This window comes from Notothenia rossii (genome assembly GCF_949606895.1).
Source record: "Notothenia rossii genome assembly, chromosome: 11".
Classification (NCBI taxonomy): Eukaryota; Metazoa; Chordata; class Actinopteri; order Perciformes; family Nototheniidae; genus Notothenia; species Notothenia rossii.
Window position 1 is genome coordinate 20,089,720 of NC_136910.1, and position 16,659 is coordinate 20,106,378.

Sequence of the window (16,659 nt, forward strand, 5' to 3'; positions counted from 1 at the left end):
CGTAACACGGGGGACACAAGGGGGAGAGCGGCCGGTGTAACGTATTAATAAACATGGATCCCAATGCTAGTTTCGACACAGAAGACACAGAAGAAGTTGAACATGAATATTCGAATGCATATGACGGACCACAACCTTATAATTATGAGCCTGCTAGGCGTCCAAAAGACCAGGAGCAGCCAAGGATTAGAAGAAATAACGGCCATCGGAGAGAAATTCAGCTGTGGTGTGAGGAGAACCAGTGGAGAACTGGGCAGCTATCTTGGTGAGTGACCGGCGTTAGCTTCAGAATGTTAGCTAACGTCACATCACAACATTGTAAAGTTAGCTATCATATCTCAGGCTATAACTAAAGTAGCATTGATAATATAGTAACGTTACTGGCAGGACTGTTGATACTGATCCATAACAGAAACTAATGCGCAAGAATCAGCCGTATCTTGCGTTACCTAATGCAACTCCACACTACGGTGCTGTGTACCGGAGGAGAGACGCGAGATACGGCTGATACTTGACGATCTGGTGGAGAAAGGTTGTGGAGCCTCCGTTGATATGCCGTTGTAAATGAATTGATGGAAAGCAGGTGTGTAGTCGGGGAGGGTGCACAGCTGATTGCAGCAGGTGAGTGGAGGTTGAGCCGGGAGCCAGGAGTGACAGCCACCACGCACACACAAACAACAGACAGGGGGAAACAAACAAACACAAAGGAGACGGCTGGAGCAGTACAGCCACCACAGCGTTACCTAATGGAACTCCACACTATGTCTTACGGTGCCGTGTACCGGAGGGGAGAGAGAGAGAGCAGCGAATGGGGGGGGGGGGGAGAGAGAAGTAATACGGTTTCCTAATAAAGCTGTGGAGAGTATGTGCTGCAGGGAGGTGGACGCACAACGCACCCAGGAACGAACACTAGCTCCGGTCCTTTTTACTGTGGACTCGATGTCCTGACAGGCTGGTATTTGTGCAACCTGCACAAACACAATACTGCACCATGATTACAAATGGTGAAATACAATGTAAAACTACCGAAAAATACCAGCTCCTTAAAACACAACCGCTCTACTCAACGCAACTACTAACTATACCCGCGGTCAGAGAGCGGAGATGTGTCCCCTGTGTGATGTAATATGACGCGTTTGACGTATGACCTTAAAAAAAAGCCGTTTTTAAGAGCAGAGCTCAAAATTGCTCCTTTCCCTCTGAATTCCTGCCCTCATGTCTCGTAAAACATATCAAATCCTGCATTCACTTTTTTAATTGTAATTTTCAAGCAAGTTTAAGCATAAATGTAGAAAAAATAAAAACCTGCAAGATGCTCTTTAAGACTTTGCAGATCTAGATTAATAGTATAACATGTAATCAGTGTACATTACTATATTGGGAGATGTGCATCAGGGGGGAAATGACTGTCAACCAATTGGAGGTTCAGTGGTTCAACATGTTGACGTGTCGTTGGGGAAGACACTGATCCCCAGAGGTGCTTTGTAAGTCGCTTTGGATAAAAGCGTCAGCTAAATCAAATGTAAGATGATATTATATGAGTAAGACATTATTGATCCACAGGGGGAAATCCAAAACCTTTTAAAAGTCTCCATGGAAGACTTTCCTTCAGTGTTAATTTTCGAAACTATGACAAAATAGGTTTAGCACTTACCATTTGTTCCATGACTTAACATGATAAGAAGGCAACAATTTCATAAAACACTTACTGTGACTGTCAACATTCATAAACTGACAAAAAAGATGAGACTAAAATGTTTTTAAATTAAAACGATCCCATCATCTCTTTTAATTTCTGTCACAGTCTACCTTCGTCTGTGTTCTTGTCTCTTTTAGCTACTATACAGTGGGGCAAAAAAGTATTTAGTCAGCCACCAATTGTGCAAGTTCTCCCACTTAAAAAGATGAGGCCTGTAATTTTCATCCTAGGTATACCTCAACTATGAGAGACAAAATGAGAAGAAAATAAAAATCCAGAAAATCACATTGTCTGATTTTTAAATTTTTTATTTTAAATGATGGTGGAAAATAAGTATTTGGTCACCTACAAACAAACAACATTTATGGCTCTCACAGACCTGTAACTTCTTCTTTAAGAGCCTTCTCTGTCCTCCACTTGTTAACTGTATTAATGGCACCTGTTTGAACTCGTTATCAGTATAAAAGACACCTGTCCACAACCTCAAACAGTCACACTCCAAACTCCACTATAGCCAAGACCAAAGAGCTGTCAAAGGACACCAGAAACAAAATTGTAGACCTGCACCAGGCAGGGAAGACTGAATCTGCAATAGGTAAGCAGCTTGGTGTGAAGAAATCAACTGTGGGAGCAATTATTAGAAAATGGAAGACATACAAGACCACTGATAATCTCCCTCGATCTGGGGCTCCACGCAAGATCTCAAGCCGTGGGGTCAAAATGATCACAAGAACGGTGAGCAAAAATCCCAGAACCACACGGGGGGACCTAGTCAATGACCAAAGTAACAAAGGCTACCATCAGTAACACACTACGCCGCCAGGGACTCAAATCCTGCAGGGCCAGACGTGTCCCCCTGCTTAAACCAGTACATGTCCAGGCCCGTCTGAAGTTTGCTGGAGAGCATACATTTTAGATGATCCAGAAGAGGATTGGGAGAATGTCATATGGTGAGATGAAACCAAAATAGAACTTTTCACTAGACCTGTTTTGAGGAGAAATAATGCTGAGTTGCATCCAAAGAACACCATACCTACTGTGAAACATGGGGGTGGGAAAACATCATGTTTTGGGGCTGTTTTTCTGCAAAGGGACCAGGAAGACTGATCTGTGGAAAGAATGAATGGGGCCATGTATCGTGAGATTTTGAGTGAAAACCTCCTTCCATCAGCAAGGGCATTGAAGATGAAACGTGGCTGGGTCTTTCAGCATGACAATGATCCCAAACACACCGCCCGGGCAACGAAGGAGTGGCTTCGTGAGAAGCATTTCAAGGTCCTGGAGTGGCCTAGCCAGTCTCCAGATCTCAACCCCATAGAAAATCTTTGGAGGGAGTTGAAACTCTGTGTTGCCCAGCGACAGCCCCAAAACATCACTGCTCTAAAGGAGATCTGCATGGAGGAATGGGCCAAAATACCAGCAACAGTGTGTGAAAACCTTGTGAAGACTTACAGAAAACGTTTGACCTCTGTCATTGCCAACAAAGAGTATATAACAAAGTATTGAGATTAACTTTTGTTATTGACCAAATACTTGTTTTCCACCATAATTTGCAAATAAAGTCTTCAAAAATCTGACAATATGATTTTCTGGATTTTTTTTCCTCATTTTGTCTCTCATAGTTGAGGTATACCTAGGATGAAAATTACAGGCCTCTCATCTTCTTAAGTGGGAGGACTTGCACAATTGGTGGCTGACTAAATACTTTTTTGCCCCACGGTATATGTATAATAATACATTTTGCACTTCCTTGGGTTAGGTCTGGTTTATGTTGATTGATAATGGCATAGTTGGGTGGAGCAGATTCTCTAATAATGTGAGTTGAGTGGATGGGGCTGAATTACACACTACTAATGAGTTCAGTCTGGAGGACTCGGAATAGCAGAGCTGCATAGTCACTCAATCTGGGTTTTTCAATTGATCATGATGAGGTAAAATCGTGAAACAAGTTTGAATCCAAATGAAAATATATTTGTTTTTGGCTTGTCTGATTTATTAGATTTTATATATACAATCTAATAATGACCCAAAAAAAGGACATTTGACAAAGGAAAACATTTAGCCTAGTGATGACTTAATAAATGATAAAATGTTGACAAAAACTGGAATAAACATATATGTTGTTTTTGACTAAATATGTATAAATTAAACTGACTAAAATAGGACTAAAGCTAGTAAGAATTTATTTCATCAAGACAAATACTTTACCAAAAACAAATCCAAAATTAATATATCTTTTTGGCATGAATGGGCTTCCATACTTATCAATCTCTGCTATTTGAAATCAAATTTGCACCTGCAATTCCACTGAATTCCATTTAGTTTGTAACCAGGATCTATTGCTACATCTTGCAGTAAATCAGTTTGATGATGATTAAAAAGGGTTCCTCCTCTTCTCCTCTCCTCTTTCACGTCCAAAACAAATATCAATCGTCCCATGTGTCCCACTTCTCTACATCCCTGCCTTTAGTAATCACTATCCAAAAAAGAGCTTTAATCTAAAAAAAGCTGATCCCCACAATCACTCTAACACACTATGATATTTCACATCTAATTTCATCAGCGTGTTAACCAGTGTTGTGTTGGCTTCTGTCATCTGTGAACAAGATTTAATCCTCCCCGCACATGTTATGGAACAAAATGTGTTCCCCTTCTCTCAAGTGACCACGGCTATCCTTTGTTCATCAGTTTCATTTATTTTCTGCAATTCTCAGCCTGAAACAAAACCCTAAATCAATATCCTCTGTAAGCTACACACGCCGGTTAAGCTCCTTGTTGGTCAGTGATGAGACATCCATTCATCATCTAGCCGGCTCTCACAGAGTGGGACGTTGACCAAAGGCCAGCAGTCAGCCAATATCACCTCCATGTGCCGCTCCTCGAGGAACACCCTGTAAAATGATGATTATTCTGCAGTGGACTGAATCACCAGATTACGATTCAGCAGGCGAACCAGCAGGCTGTCCTGATTAAACTCAAGATCTGACATAATCCTCATTACCACACAAAAAGGTCAGGTGATACTATATCTTAATGCTTATTTCATCTTCATCACGCAGGTTTTAGCTGAAGCTAAAAAGGGTATTGATCGCTACTTGGGAGAGCACAATGTGGAAGTTAATGTACCCTTTTAAGTAGAAAGCTTTCCTTTTTCAGATAAAACCTTTAAAGGCTCTAAAAATTGATTTTCTCTGTCAGCTTGGTCTTGGCCTTTTTTCGTTAAAAACAAATATAGTATTTATTGCTGAAAAACATTAGCATTAACATTAACAATTAGAACCAACAGGGTTTACAGGTCACTATTTAATTTAGGAAGATTGAAAAAAAAATGCTGACATTGAAGTGGCCAGATTTAGGAAATTTAGAAATGTATTGATTACGATGTGAAAAAAGCTGTTTGGTTGTCAAATCACCTGCTGAACATACATGTTACGTATGGGAGAGAAACTCCCTCTTGAGGGAGTTTGAGCCTTTGCAGACCATTTACATGCACAAACACATACAGTGGGGCAAAAAAGTATTTAGTCAGCCACCAATTGTGCAAGTTCTCCCACTTAAAAAGATGAGAGGCCTGTAATTTTCCTCCTAGGTACACTTCAACTATGAGAGACAGAAAGGGGGAAAGAATCCAGGAAATCACATTGTTGGATTTTTAATGAATGAATTGGTAAATTCCTTGGTAAAATAAGTATTTGGTCACCTACAAACAAACAAGATTTCTGGCTCTCACAGACCTGTAACTTCTTCTTTAAGAGCCTCCTCTGTCCTCCACTCGTTAACTGTATTAATGGCACCTGTTTGAACTCGTTATCAGTATAAAAGACACCTGTCAACAACCTCAAACAGTCACACTCCAAACTCCACTATGGCCAAGACCAAAGAGCTGTCAAAGGACATCAGAAACAAAATTGTAGACCTGCACCAGGCTGGGAAGACTGAATCTGCAATAGGTAAGCACCTTGGTGTGAAGAAATCAACTGTGGGAGCAATTATTAGAAAATGGAAGACATACAAGACCACTGATAATCTTCCTCGATCTGGGGCTCCACGCAAGATCTCACCCCGTGGGGTCAAAATGATCACAAGAACGGTGAGCAAAAATCCCAGAACCACACGGGGGGACCTAGTCAATGACCTGCAGAGAGCTGGGACCAAAGTAACAAAGGCTACCATCAGTAACACACTACACCTTCAGGGACTCAAATCCTGCAGTGCCAGGCGTGTCCCACTACTTAAGCCAGTACATGTCCAGGCTAGGGGTTTCACCAACTAATCGACTAGTCGACTACCTTTACCACTAGTCGGCGCTGTAGGCCCTAGTCGACTAGTCGTGGAAAAAAATGGAGGTAAACGAGGTGCTGCAAAATGCTACAAAACACGTCCGACATTCTTATGTATGGCAGTACTTCAACGAAGATGTAACCAACTCCACAGTGAAGTGTCAGTTGTGTACAGCTGTACTGAAGTACAATACAAATGCATCTGCTATGCGCAACCATCTGAAGATGAAACACCCGCTGCCGACAGCTAGCACTAGCAGTAATGCTAGCACCAGTGAGCAACGGACCGGCGTCAGCACTGAACAGAGGCAAACGAACAGCAAGAAAACACGGGTCAACAGTGATGCGGATGATGAGCTACGGGATTACTGCCAGCGGACACCGCATATCTCCACAATGGATAATCCACTGGAGTGGTGGGCAGAAAACGTGCACCGCTTCCCCCGCTTTCGAGGAGCTACCTGGCTATTCCAGCCACAAGCACCCCGAGTGAGAGGGTTTTTTCCCTGGCAGGCAACACTGTCACCCGAAAGCGGTCAAGCCTCCTTCCCTCACATGTCGATGCGTTGGTGTTCAAACCAAAAATATGGAAAGGTGGACGTTATTGTGGAGGATAGCGAATAAAGTGTTGCGCAATGCGCTGTTGCGCACTGGATTTACTTGGCATTTATGTAAACAAGAGTTTTTTGCTGTCGATTTTGGTGAGTCCAGTGTTTGTTATTTACTCAGCCATGTAACACAAATTAAAATGCAGTGTTTAATGTTACTGTATGAGTTCCAATAGAAAATACAGTTGTAAACCTCTCTTTGTGTGTCTCTATTATGACGTAACGACTAGTCGACTACTATTTTGAAAAACTAGTCGACTAGTAAATATTGGTAGTTGTGAAACCCCTAGTCCAGGCCCGTCTGAAGTTTGCTAGAGAGCATTTAGATGATCCAGAAGAGGATTGGGAGAATGTCATATGCTCAGATGAAACCAAAATATAACTTTTTGGTAAAAACTCAACTAGACGTGTTTGGAGGAGAAAGAATGCTGAGTTGCATCCAAAGAACACCATACCTACTGTGAAACATGGGGGTGGAAACATCTTGCTTTGGGCTGTTTTTCTGCAAAGGGACCAAGACGACTGATCCGTGTAAAGGAAAGAATGAATGGGGCCATGTATCGTGAGATTTTGAGTGAAAACCTCCTTCCATCTGCAAGGGCATTGAAGATGAAACGTGGCTGGGTCTTTCAGCATGACAATGATCCCAAACACACCGCCCGGGCAACGAAGGAGTGGCTTCGTAAAAAGCATTTCAAGGTCCTGGAGTGGCCTAGCCAGTCTCCAGATCTCAACCCCATAGAAAATCTTTGGAGGGAGTTGAAAGTCTGTGTTGCCCAGCGACAGCCCCAAAACATCACTGCTCTAGGGGAGATCTGCATGGAGGAATGGGCCAAAATACCAGCAACAGTGTGTGAAAACCTTGTGAAGACTTACAGAAAACGTTTGACCTCTGTCATTGCCAACAAAGGGTATATAACAAAGTATTGAGATGAACTTTTGTTATTGACCAAATATTTATTTTCCACCATAATTTGCAAATAAATTCTTTAAAAATGTGATTTTCTGGATTTTTTTTTTTCTCATTCTGTCTCTCATAGTTGAGGTATACCTAGGATGAAAATTACAGGCCTCTCATATTTTTAAGTGGGAGAACTTGCACAATCGGTGGCTGACTAAATACTTTTTTGCCCCACTGTATATAACACACTACAGGAGACGGAAACCCCCCACAAGTATAGAAGGACCTCTTTATGATATTTTATACATGTAAAATTGTATTTCTATATTCTGTAAAAAATGTGTCAGATATGCCTTTTTTTGTTGTCTTTTTTTTAAACTTGCATGATTTTCTTCTGATTCATATTTAATGAGCATAGTTGAAGGGAGCCCAAAACTCCTTCTGTGCTGTGTTCTATAAATATAACAAATAACTTTGTACATGTTTTCAGTGGCTTTCAAAACCTTTTCAAATATGTAGCAAGAAAGGGAAAGCTAAGCAACAGAGACAATGAGTTACGATGAACTAACTGAAACTACAGAGCTATTGTTTATTATACCGAGTGATCCGTCAGTACTGCCTGGTGCTTTATTTTTGAAATTCAGTCAGTTGGTCTTTCACTACGTCCCAAATATGTTGATAGTTCTTGGATGGATTGCCGTGCAACCTCTTCTGCTTCACTTTTGTTATTTTGCTGCTTGTGAAGTGTAAAAGTTAAACTAAATAATCATTTGTGTGCTTGTTATTGCTTGGAAACATCTGCAGCGATTGTGCAAAGATGGGAGGAGGGACAGATAAGGTGGAGGAGAGGAGGGTTGAGATTTTTTGTCCCAATGTTGAGTTATTTATACATTTTTTGCTTTTCTCTCTCTGTTATTGTATAGTGGTGAACCCTTCCCACTTGCAGCATATTTTCCCCGTCCGGTTTTTCAGCCAGTGCAGAGTTACTTCCTGATTATGGGAGTTGTTTTTTTTCAAGAGAATGTGATCTCTGCACTGGAACACTGATAAATACACACCTGGTGTTTGCAATACCAACTAAGCTTATTTCTTTTACATCTGGCAGGTCCTAACCAAAGCCAAAAGGGTATTGATCGTAACTTTGGAGAGCACGATGTGGAAGGTAATTTACACTTTTACTGTAGGTACAAAACTGCACTTAAAAAAACCAAAACTTTAACGGCTCTAAAATGGATTTTCTCACTCTGCTTCCCATGCTATAAATTATGAAGGCCTTTATGAACAGTTTTGACTTCTGAATCAAAACAAAATGAGTTTGAATTGGCCAGGGTTCATTCAAAAAAGGTGAAATTCAGCAATATTCCAGTAAAAATGTGACAACAGCTGTTGGAATGTCAATCTAACCACTTGATAGTGTTTGCAATATCTACAGGAAACCACGTAGTAGTTTTTGGCTAACAATCTGACTCTCATCCTGAACAAATCTAGCAGGTCCTTTCCTACAGATACTTGGGTGCATTGATTGAACAGCTGCTGTCATGGAAAATCCATGTTGATTATCTCTTCAAAAGGACAAAACAAAGAATTTATTTTCTCCGTCACCTTATGTCTTTTTGGGGAGAATTCTTCTGTTGTTCCTTCCGTTTATTTAAAGGGGCCCTATTATGCTTTTTTCCCTTTCCTGTAGTGTGTTACATAGGTTTTTGTTCATGTCAATGGTCTGCAAAGACTAAAATCCCAAAGTTCCCTCCACTGGGCTTTGGTTTCAGACAGAGGATGAAAAGAGGTGATGCAGCACTTGCAGTATGATACAAATAAAGACCTTTTTGAAGATTAGAGCATTTACATTTCATTAATGTGCATTTTTTTATTTACTGTCCCCTTGTGTGAAAATGTAAATGTTCCTGCAGTGGGACAAACCAGATTTCTGGTTCTTATTCTGTGTCAAAACATACATTTTTAAATAATGTTTTTTTTTGCCTTTAATAATAGTGCTCCAGTATACTCTGGAAAAAATATCTGATGTATATTTTCATACATGGTAATTAAATCACTTCTACTATAAGTACTGGTAATATTATTAAAAATGTCATAACACATTAAATGTAGCATCTCTGCAGGCATATTCATATTTCTGCACTATTTTGAGAGGGCTTCACCCCCGATTTTTCAGTGAGACCAAATTAAGGCTGACATTGTCATGAGTAGAAATTGATGTCACTTACATATGACAAGTCTTAATTATGCCCTAAATAAAAATGCTTCCAGCGTTATCACTCAACAACAACAGCCACCAAAAGGGAGAGTGGAAGCGCCTGGAGATGGGTAATATAAATACATGTTGGAAGCAAGGGGGAATGTTAAATGTTAAATCAATAAGTGGATGTGAATGTGCTTACCTCGCTGTTTAGGAAGCAGTAAAACACAGACACAAAGAAGCCCTGTGTGGAGAGGAAACAAAACATCATATAAAAAGGAGGGCATTCAAAACATCAACACCCTGATCCAGTTTCCATCGCATGCACAGCACCTTATCAAACTTTACACTCATTCAGTCATCTCTAAGGATGAACAATCCATCCGTCCAACACTTTTTAATCAAAAATACACCCATGCAGATGATATTATACCCTGAGAGCATTTAGGACGTCTACACGTACCTGGAAGGACTCCAAAAAAGAGTTGAAATATATAAAGACAATTTGAGAGATCTCATCTTCCCCCGGGTTGACAAAGAACAGCATATAGGTGAGTCCCAGGAGAGGAAGAAGTACCAGTGTAGCCTTCACAGCTTTCCTGCAGACGATACAAAAAAACAGACAGGAAGGCTGTTTTAAAACTTTTACTCACTGTATGTCTGTATCCCTTCACCACACTCGACAGATCCAAGTATACAACATGAATTATTTGTGTGTGCACATTCAGGAGAAGCTCAAAAGTTTTGTCTCATGCATGTTCACCTGAATAATGCACGTGACAGTAAATGTACCTGTATTGGATTGTCTCTGACGTGGTGGAGGCCCGCAGTTTGGTCATCAGGATTCTCACGATGTTAAAGAGGAAGATGAAGTTGATCTGTTGGGAAAAGCAAAAACAGCGATGAATTTGAGACCTTATATAAAGGGATTATAGTGTCTAGAAAGAGGCTGTTCAGGGGTCACTGTTTAAAGCAAACAATGGAGGAGGGTTGCCTGGCTGCAGTGGGATACGAAACTCATCAGAGTGTACGGACAACAAAGCCCGGAGCAAGGGTCTCTCACCTGCGGATTCAACTCTCTCCAAAACAGGAAGGCCCTGAGGAACTCTCGTGTTGTGAACCACACAGATGACGTCCGTATACGCATCACGGGTCTAAACTATCATCAGGTTTTAAAAAACACCTTCCCAGTAACTACCAAAAAAACAAAACAGCTTTGCTTTCTTTAATGCCCTTTCATTTATTTTTGAAAGAAATATGAAAGCCCATTTGTGTCAGAAAAAGGAAATAATTGATTGAAATTCAGATTTAGGGTCAAACTGTATGTGTACTAAGTCAACAATATTTATTTCAAAATCAAGGTCAAGTATATTTAAAGTTAACATTTTTTTTTTTAACAAAGTATGATTTCAAAGGAATCAGATTGCAATATATTATTTTACATGATAATATTACTATATTAAATAACAATTGATGGTTGTTATTGCATTTTTAATTGGATAATTGTTTTCTAGATTAATTGATTAGTTAGGTCAACATTGCAGAGAAAAGCGAACATTTTTTATTTAAGCTCCTCACACTCCCAGGTAATTAAAAATACTTTAACAATTTATAAATTATTCCGACAGTTGGTAATTGTTTTCCTGTGGATCAACCTATAATTACAGAGCTTCCGCCATCACTGTGGATGGCAGCAGGATGGTGTATGTTGGTCAGATTTCCTTTTTTGAGATTGACTAGGAAGAAAAATATTAAATAACACCAGCATTATCCTTCAATGATACTTAAACCTGTAACTGTTATCTAAAGTGCACCTTGAGATTAATATTCCCCACAATGTGATGAATGACAAAATCAATAGCTTGCGCAATACGTGTGGATTATGTAACAACGGAGCGAAAATAGCTGCAGGAACCCAGGACCAGATGACCTGACCTTGGCCTGAACAGATGGATGGCAATTTCTCAAGAAGCATCCATTTCACCAGCTCAATAACCTCATGCATTATGTAAGCATGTTAATAAGATACTTATTTAATACCTTATCCCAGTACATCACCTAATGCCTGACATGAACTGCCGCCAATGGTAAAAGTTACTGATGGTTCACCACCGCAGAAACCTGACAGTTACCTACAATATTCTGGTGTCCTGGAGATGATCCTGGAGGATCAAGTGCTCAGCAAAAGAGATAAAAGCCTGAGAGGCAAATATGCTATTGTAAGCAAGACAATATTCTGTGAAAGTAGCAGAGGGATATTGAAGGAGGCAGATGTGTGCTTTAAGGGGAGAGTAAGGCAGGAGAGACAGAAACATAAAGAGCCTCTTGGTGAGATGCCTTTTTCAACTAGCGAGAGAAGATCAGGGAACGTTCTGTTCAAGCAGGGATGGGAAGGTCAGTCCTCCACTGGAGACCTGGCAGGGAGAAAATAGATCAAACTGAGCAGAAAAACGGTCAATCCGCAACAGCGAGGGGAGGTAGGGTTCAAAGAGTCAGGGCGTGCATGTGGATCGGGACGGAAGGTGGAACAAGGACTATGAACTTTTAAAATGAAGTAGCAATACCACAAGGTACCATGTGATGTAAAACACCAAAGTGCAAGAGCTTGTTATCCTTAGAAAGGGTTAAAAGTTGCTGTCATGACATTTATTTCATGATGTCACACCCGTTCTTTTCTAAAACACTTGAACGCGCTGTCTTTAAACAACTCTCCTGTTATCTCCCTCAGAACAACCTTCTGGATCCGCACCAGTCTGGTTTCAAGGCAGGTCACTCAACAGAAACTGCCCTCCTTGCTGTCACTGAGGAATTGCCCACGGCTAAAGCAGCATCCCTCTCCTCTGTCATCATCCTTTTGGACCTGTCTGCTGCATTCGACACGGTGAATCATCACATCCTCCTTCACACTCTCCAATAACTTGGAGTTTCAGGCTCTGCACTTTCCCTCGACACCTCATACCTCAAAGACCGCACCTACAGTGTTACTTGGAGAGGGTCGGAGTCCGACCCTTGTCAATTAACTACAGGGGTCCCTCAGGGCTCTGTTCTTGGTCCCCTCCTCTTCTCCTTGTACACAAACTCGCTCGGATCTGTCATTAGCCCGCATGGTTTTTCATACCACTGCGACGCTGACGACACCCAGGTCGTCGCACGCATCTCTGCTTGTCTAGCTGACATCTCTCAGTGGATGTCTGCTAACCACCTCAAGCTCAACCTTGACAAGACTGAACTGCTTTTCCTTCCGGGAAAAGATTGTCCCACTCTTGACCTAACAATCAACATCGGCACCTCTATTGTTTCCCAGACTCCGACTGCAAGGAATCTGGGTGTGACCCGAGATAACAAACTGTCCTTCACTGCAAACATTGCTGCAACAACCCGCTGCTGCAGATACACGCTTTACAACATAAGGAGAATACGTTCCCAGCTAACCCAGAAAGCGACGCAGGTTCTGGACCAGACTCTTGTCATCTCACACCTAGACTACTGCAACTCCCTCCTGGCTGGTCTACCTGCATGTGCCATCCGACCTCTGCAGCTCATCCAGAATGCAGCTGCTCGTCTGGTCTACAACCTTCCTAAATTCTCCCACACCACGCCGCTCCTCCGCTGGCTTCCAGTAACTGCTAGAATCCACTTCAAAACAATGGTACTTGCGTACCATGCTGCGAATGGATCTGGCCCTTCCTACATCCAGGACATGGTTAAACTGTACACCCCAGCACGTGCACTCCGCTCTGCATCAGCCAAACAGCTCGCTGCACCCGAACTGCGAGGGGGAACCAACCTGATGTACTTATATGATTCTGTTTTCTTCAAGTTTGTATTTTGTTGGTCGAATGTACTTATTGTAAGTCACTTTGGATAAAAGGGTCAGCTAAATGTAATGTAATTTTTGTATTTCCCTTCACCAGTGTATTGCCCGTTCTGGATGTGGTGGTGCCACTGCTTCTTGGGTTTCAACATGAGTTTTTTCATGCGTTTACGGGGGCCACGAGTGCATAACTCCCATAAAATATCTGTGCCCCGTTAAAGTCAAAAACAGAGTCAATGTGTGTGCACTGGGTTTGAAGGAGGCTTTGCAAGAAAGTAGAATTCCAGACGGGTTTAGCGCAGGTGCTAATCGATGTCCATAGAGAATCAGGCTTTCGCATTTTTCTGCAAAACCACTGATCCAAATAACTTCATTCGCAGAACTGTCCATCCCCGGGTCCTCGCCAGCACACATGCCAAGCGTAGAGCAGGTCGGTCAGAGGGTCGGCGAGATACTCGAACCCAAGATACACACACACACATATCTGTCATTACGATTAAGTTATCTTAGTCTTCTTTTTTCGTAATTTTCCCTTTTTTCTATGTTGTTTGTTTCTCCTCAGGTTGAGGGGAGGACCTTTGTATAAGCCCGTGGCTTCTCAACCTCTCCTGTCACATTTGTTATGATTCAATTCTTTATTTTATTATTTCATAATGGATTTTATGCAGTCTCATGTGTGTTTAAAAAAAAAAAGGAGATACTCTGTTACAAGTGAAAGTCCTTTCGCTGTGGTAGTTTGGTCTAAAATAGTGTATTTTATATTGTAAATAAAATGTGTACTGTATACTCTATATATAGTATTTCGATCTATCCATCTATCTAACTCAATTAAATATAGTTGTCAAATGTAATGGATTATGAGCATTTATGTATTAATATTTAATGGTGGAGCTAATTTTAACTACTTCATATACCGCTAGGAGACTTTAGTAATTTATGAAAATACATCCTCTTTTTGATTATATTCGGAATTAAGCACAGAAATACAAGCATCTCATAAATGTACCTGAGTACAGGACTTGAGTAAATGTACTTTCCAGCCCTGGACCGAGGCCAGGATTTTGGGAGCGCAGCCAGGAGGGAGTTACTGCAGTCCAGACGAGAGATGACTAAATATTGTAAGTTGCCGCGCTGAGTCCCCTGAAAATCTGCCAAATCTGCAGGATCGTTCAACATGAGCCCTGCTGGAGGCCTGAGTGTCTGCTTCACATAGAGTGAGGAAGAGTCACAATAACACACAGCTTTGCTCTGAATTTAAAGGAGAGTTCCTGCGGGGGCTTAATGTCCTGTTTAAAGATGTAGCACGGATTCACCAAAGTCACACAATAACACCTAAGAACTAATCGATGGAGGCAGTAGTAGAGCAGAAACTCCCACGTTCTGCGAGCTAAAATGACTTTTTGTCAAAGGGGACTGGTGGCTCTGAAGAGGGGATAGATAGCGGCTTCAGTTCCCCGTTGGAAACGGTTGACTGACAGCAAGGTTAAGCGGTGAAAAGATTCTAAATATAGCGTGCACTGCACTTAAACTGATATTGATTTTTTTTTTTGGTGGGCCTTTCTTTTAGGCGTCTTGTATACGTTTTGCTGATGTCCACAGCAATACATTTCTCTGCTTCTGTGCAGGTACTCTGCCTTTTCTCCTAAGTGGGGGTGTGTCGACACCATCTACTGTATGTAACACACTAAATATGGGTAAAGTACCTCTACTACCCCACTTCAAAGGATTTGAACTATTGCTTAAGAGTTCGTCTTTGTGTAGCTGCAGAATCGGGAGCCTGAGAGAGACAGCAGGGATTCACAATAGTCAACACCTAATGAAATAATGAAATAAAAGCCTGGAAAATGTTCCCTCAGACGTTGGAAATAACAAGATAATTCCTAAGTACAGACAAAAATGAACATACCTTTGGATATCATTCTCGTTTTAAATCAGGATTCCCATATTTCTAATAATGTGCCAAGCTGCAGAGATTTAAATGTCACGCTCGACAGGTAAAGAGTTAGAACCTCACATTCATCATTTTGTAACGTGAAGAATGTGTTGCGGTTTTTAACATTTCATGCCTGTCAGGCATTTTAAAAGACATAAAGACTAATTGTATCAGCGACTTATGTAAAGTGCTGCTGCCTCAGGATAAAAACAAAAGACTCTTACCACTAAGACAAGGATCATGGGACCTTGGTAGATGTAGTCCGTGTAAACGCCGGCTCGCTTTCCAAACCAGCACCTGCAATTACACAGAGAAATCACAAATGCTTACTTCTAGGCAGGTGTAATTATATTTTCACTCTTTATAAAGTATTCAGAATATTAATTTATTTTGTTGAGCTGCTCAGGATGTTTATACATGTTCCAGTCAGAGAAAACACATTTTCTTTGAAATAAATAAATATCTTGAAACAAGAAGAACGTCGCAGCACTGAAAAGCTTGAAAAAATATATTTTCTTTGAGGTAAATTATAAAATTAATATATTTGAAGTAGAAAAACATAATCTTAACTTACTTATTCTACTAAAACTTATTCTAAAACATCATGGATCAAATGATGAACAACAAATGCCTGACTAAATCTGCTTTCTTCTACCAAAGAAAGAAATATCCTGAAAGAAGAAGAACATTGCTGCACCGATTTTTATTTAAAGAAAAATTATTTATTTGAGATTGAAAATAAAAATCAAACATTTCAAGTTGATAAGAGGATAAGGCTGGTGATATATATATATATTTCTATTCTTGCCAACAGATTCAATGGCAAAAGCCGAAAAGGCGTCTCAACACTAACTGACGTCCCTGCCCTGTCTGTGACACTCAGCCTCGAGCCCATCGGATCTTTCTGAAGATATAAATATTTAAAAATGGGTCACAAATTCAGTTATTTAAAAAATGGAAAAATAATATGCCTGAAAAGATGGTCTGTATAGTTTCGGTGCAGAAGTATTCTTCTAAACATCTGGGAAGAATTTTTTTTTTTTTACGATTTAACGCGTGTCAGCGCTTCTATTGCACACCCTCAGAATGTAAAAGAGGATGGCATGACTTGAAGGAGAGGACAAAATAAATAATATAATTCAACGTTGCCATGATGAGTGGACATTCTGTGCGAGAGGATGATGCTTATCATTTAAACGGAACTCTATGTGGCTATTACCGCTGACC

At 40.8% G+C, this 16,659-nt stretch overlaps 1 protein-coding gene across 1 annotated transcript in view; it reads right to left on the reverse strand.

Moving 5' to 3' along the window:
- Window positions 1–19: 19 nt before the first annotated feature.
- The window catches only part of LOC307024102 (corticotropin-releasing factor receptor 1-like), a 113,161-nt gene continuing 96,521 nt past the window's right edge, over window positions 20–16,659 (reverse strand). Inside the window, exons 10-14 of the mRNA XM_079657928.1 lie at window positions 15,657–15,729; window positions 10,478–10,563; window positions 10,149–10,284; window positions 9,888–9,929; window positions 20–4,590 (exon numbers count right to left, since the gene is read on the reverse strand). Coding sequence (XP_079514054.1) covers window positions 4,549–4,590; window positions 9,888–9,929; window positions 10,149–10,284; window positions 10,478–10,563; window positions 15,657–15,729 — 379 coding nt within the window. The 3' untranslated portion in view covers window positions 20–4,548. The remainder of the gene's footprint in view (window positions 4,591–9,887; window positions 9,930–10,148; window positions 10,285–10,477; window positions 10,564–15,656; window positions 15,730–16,659) is intronic.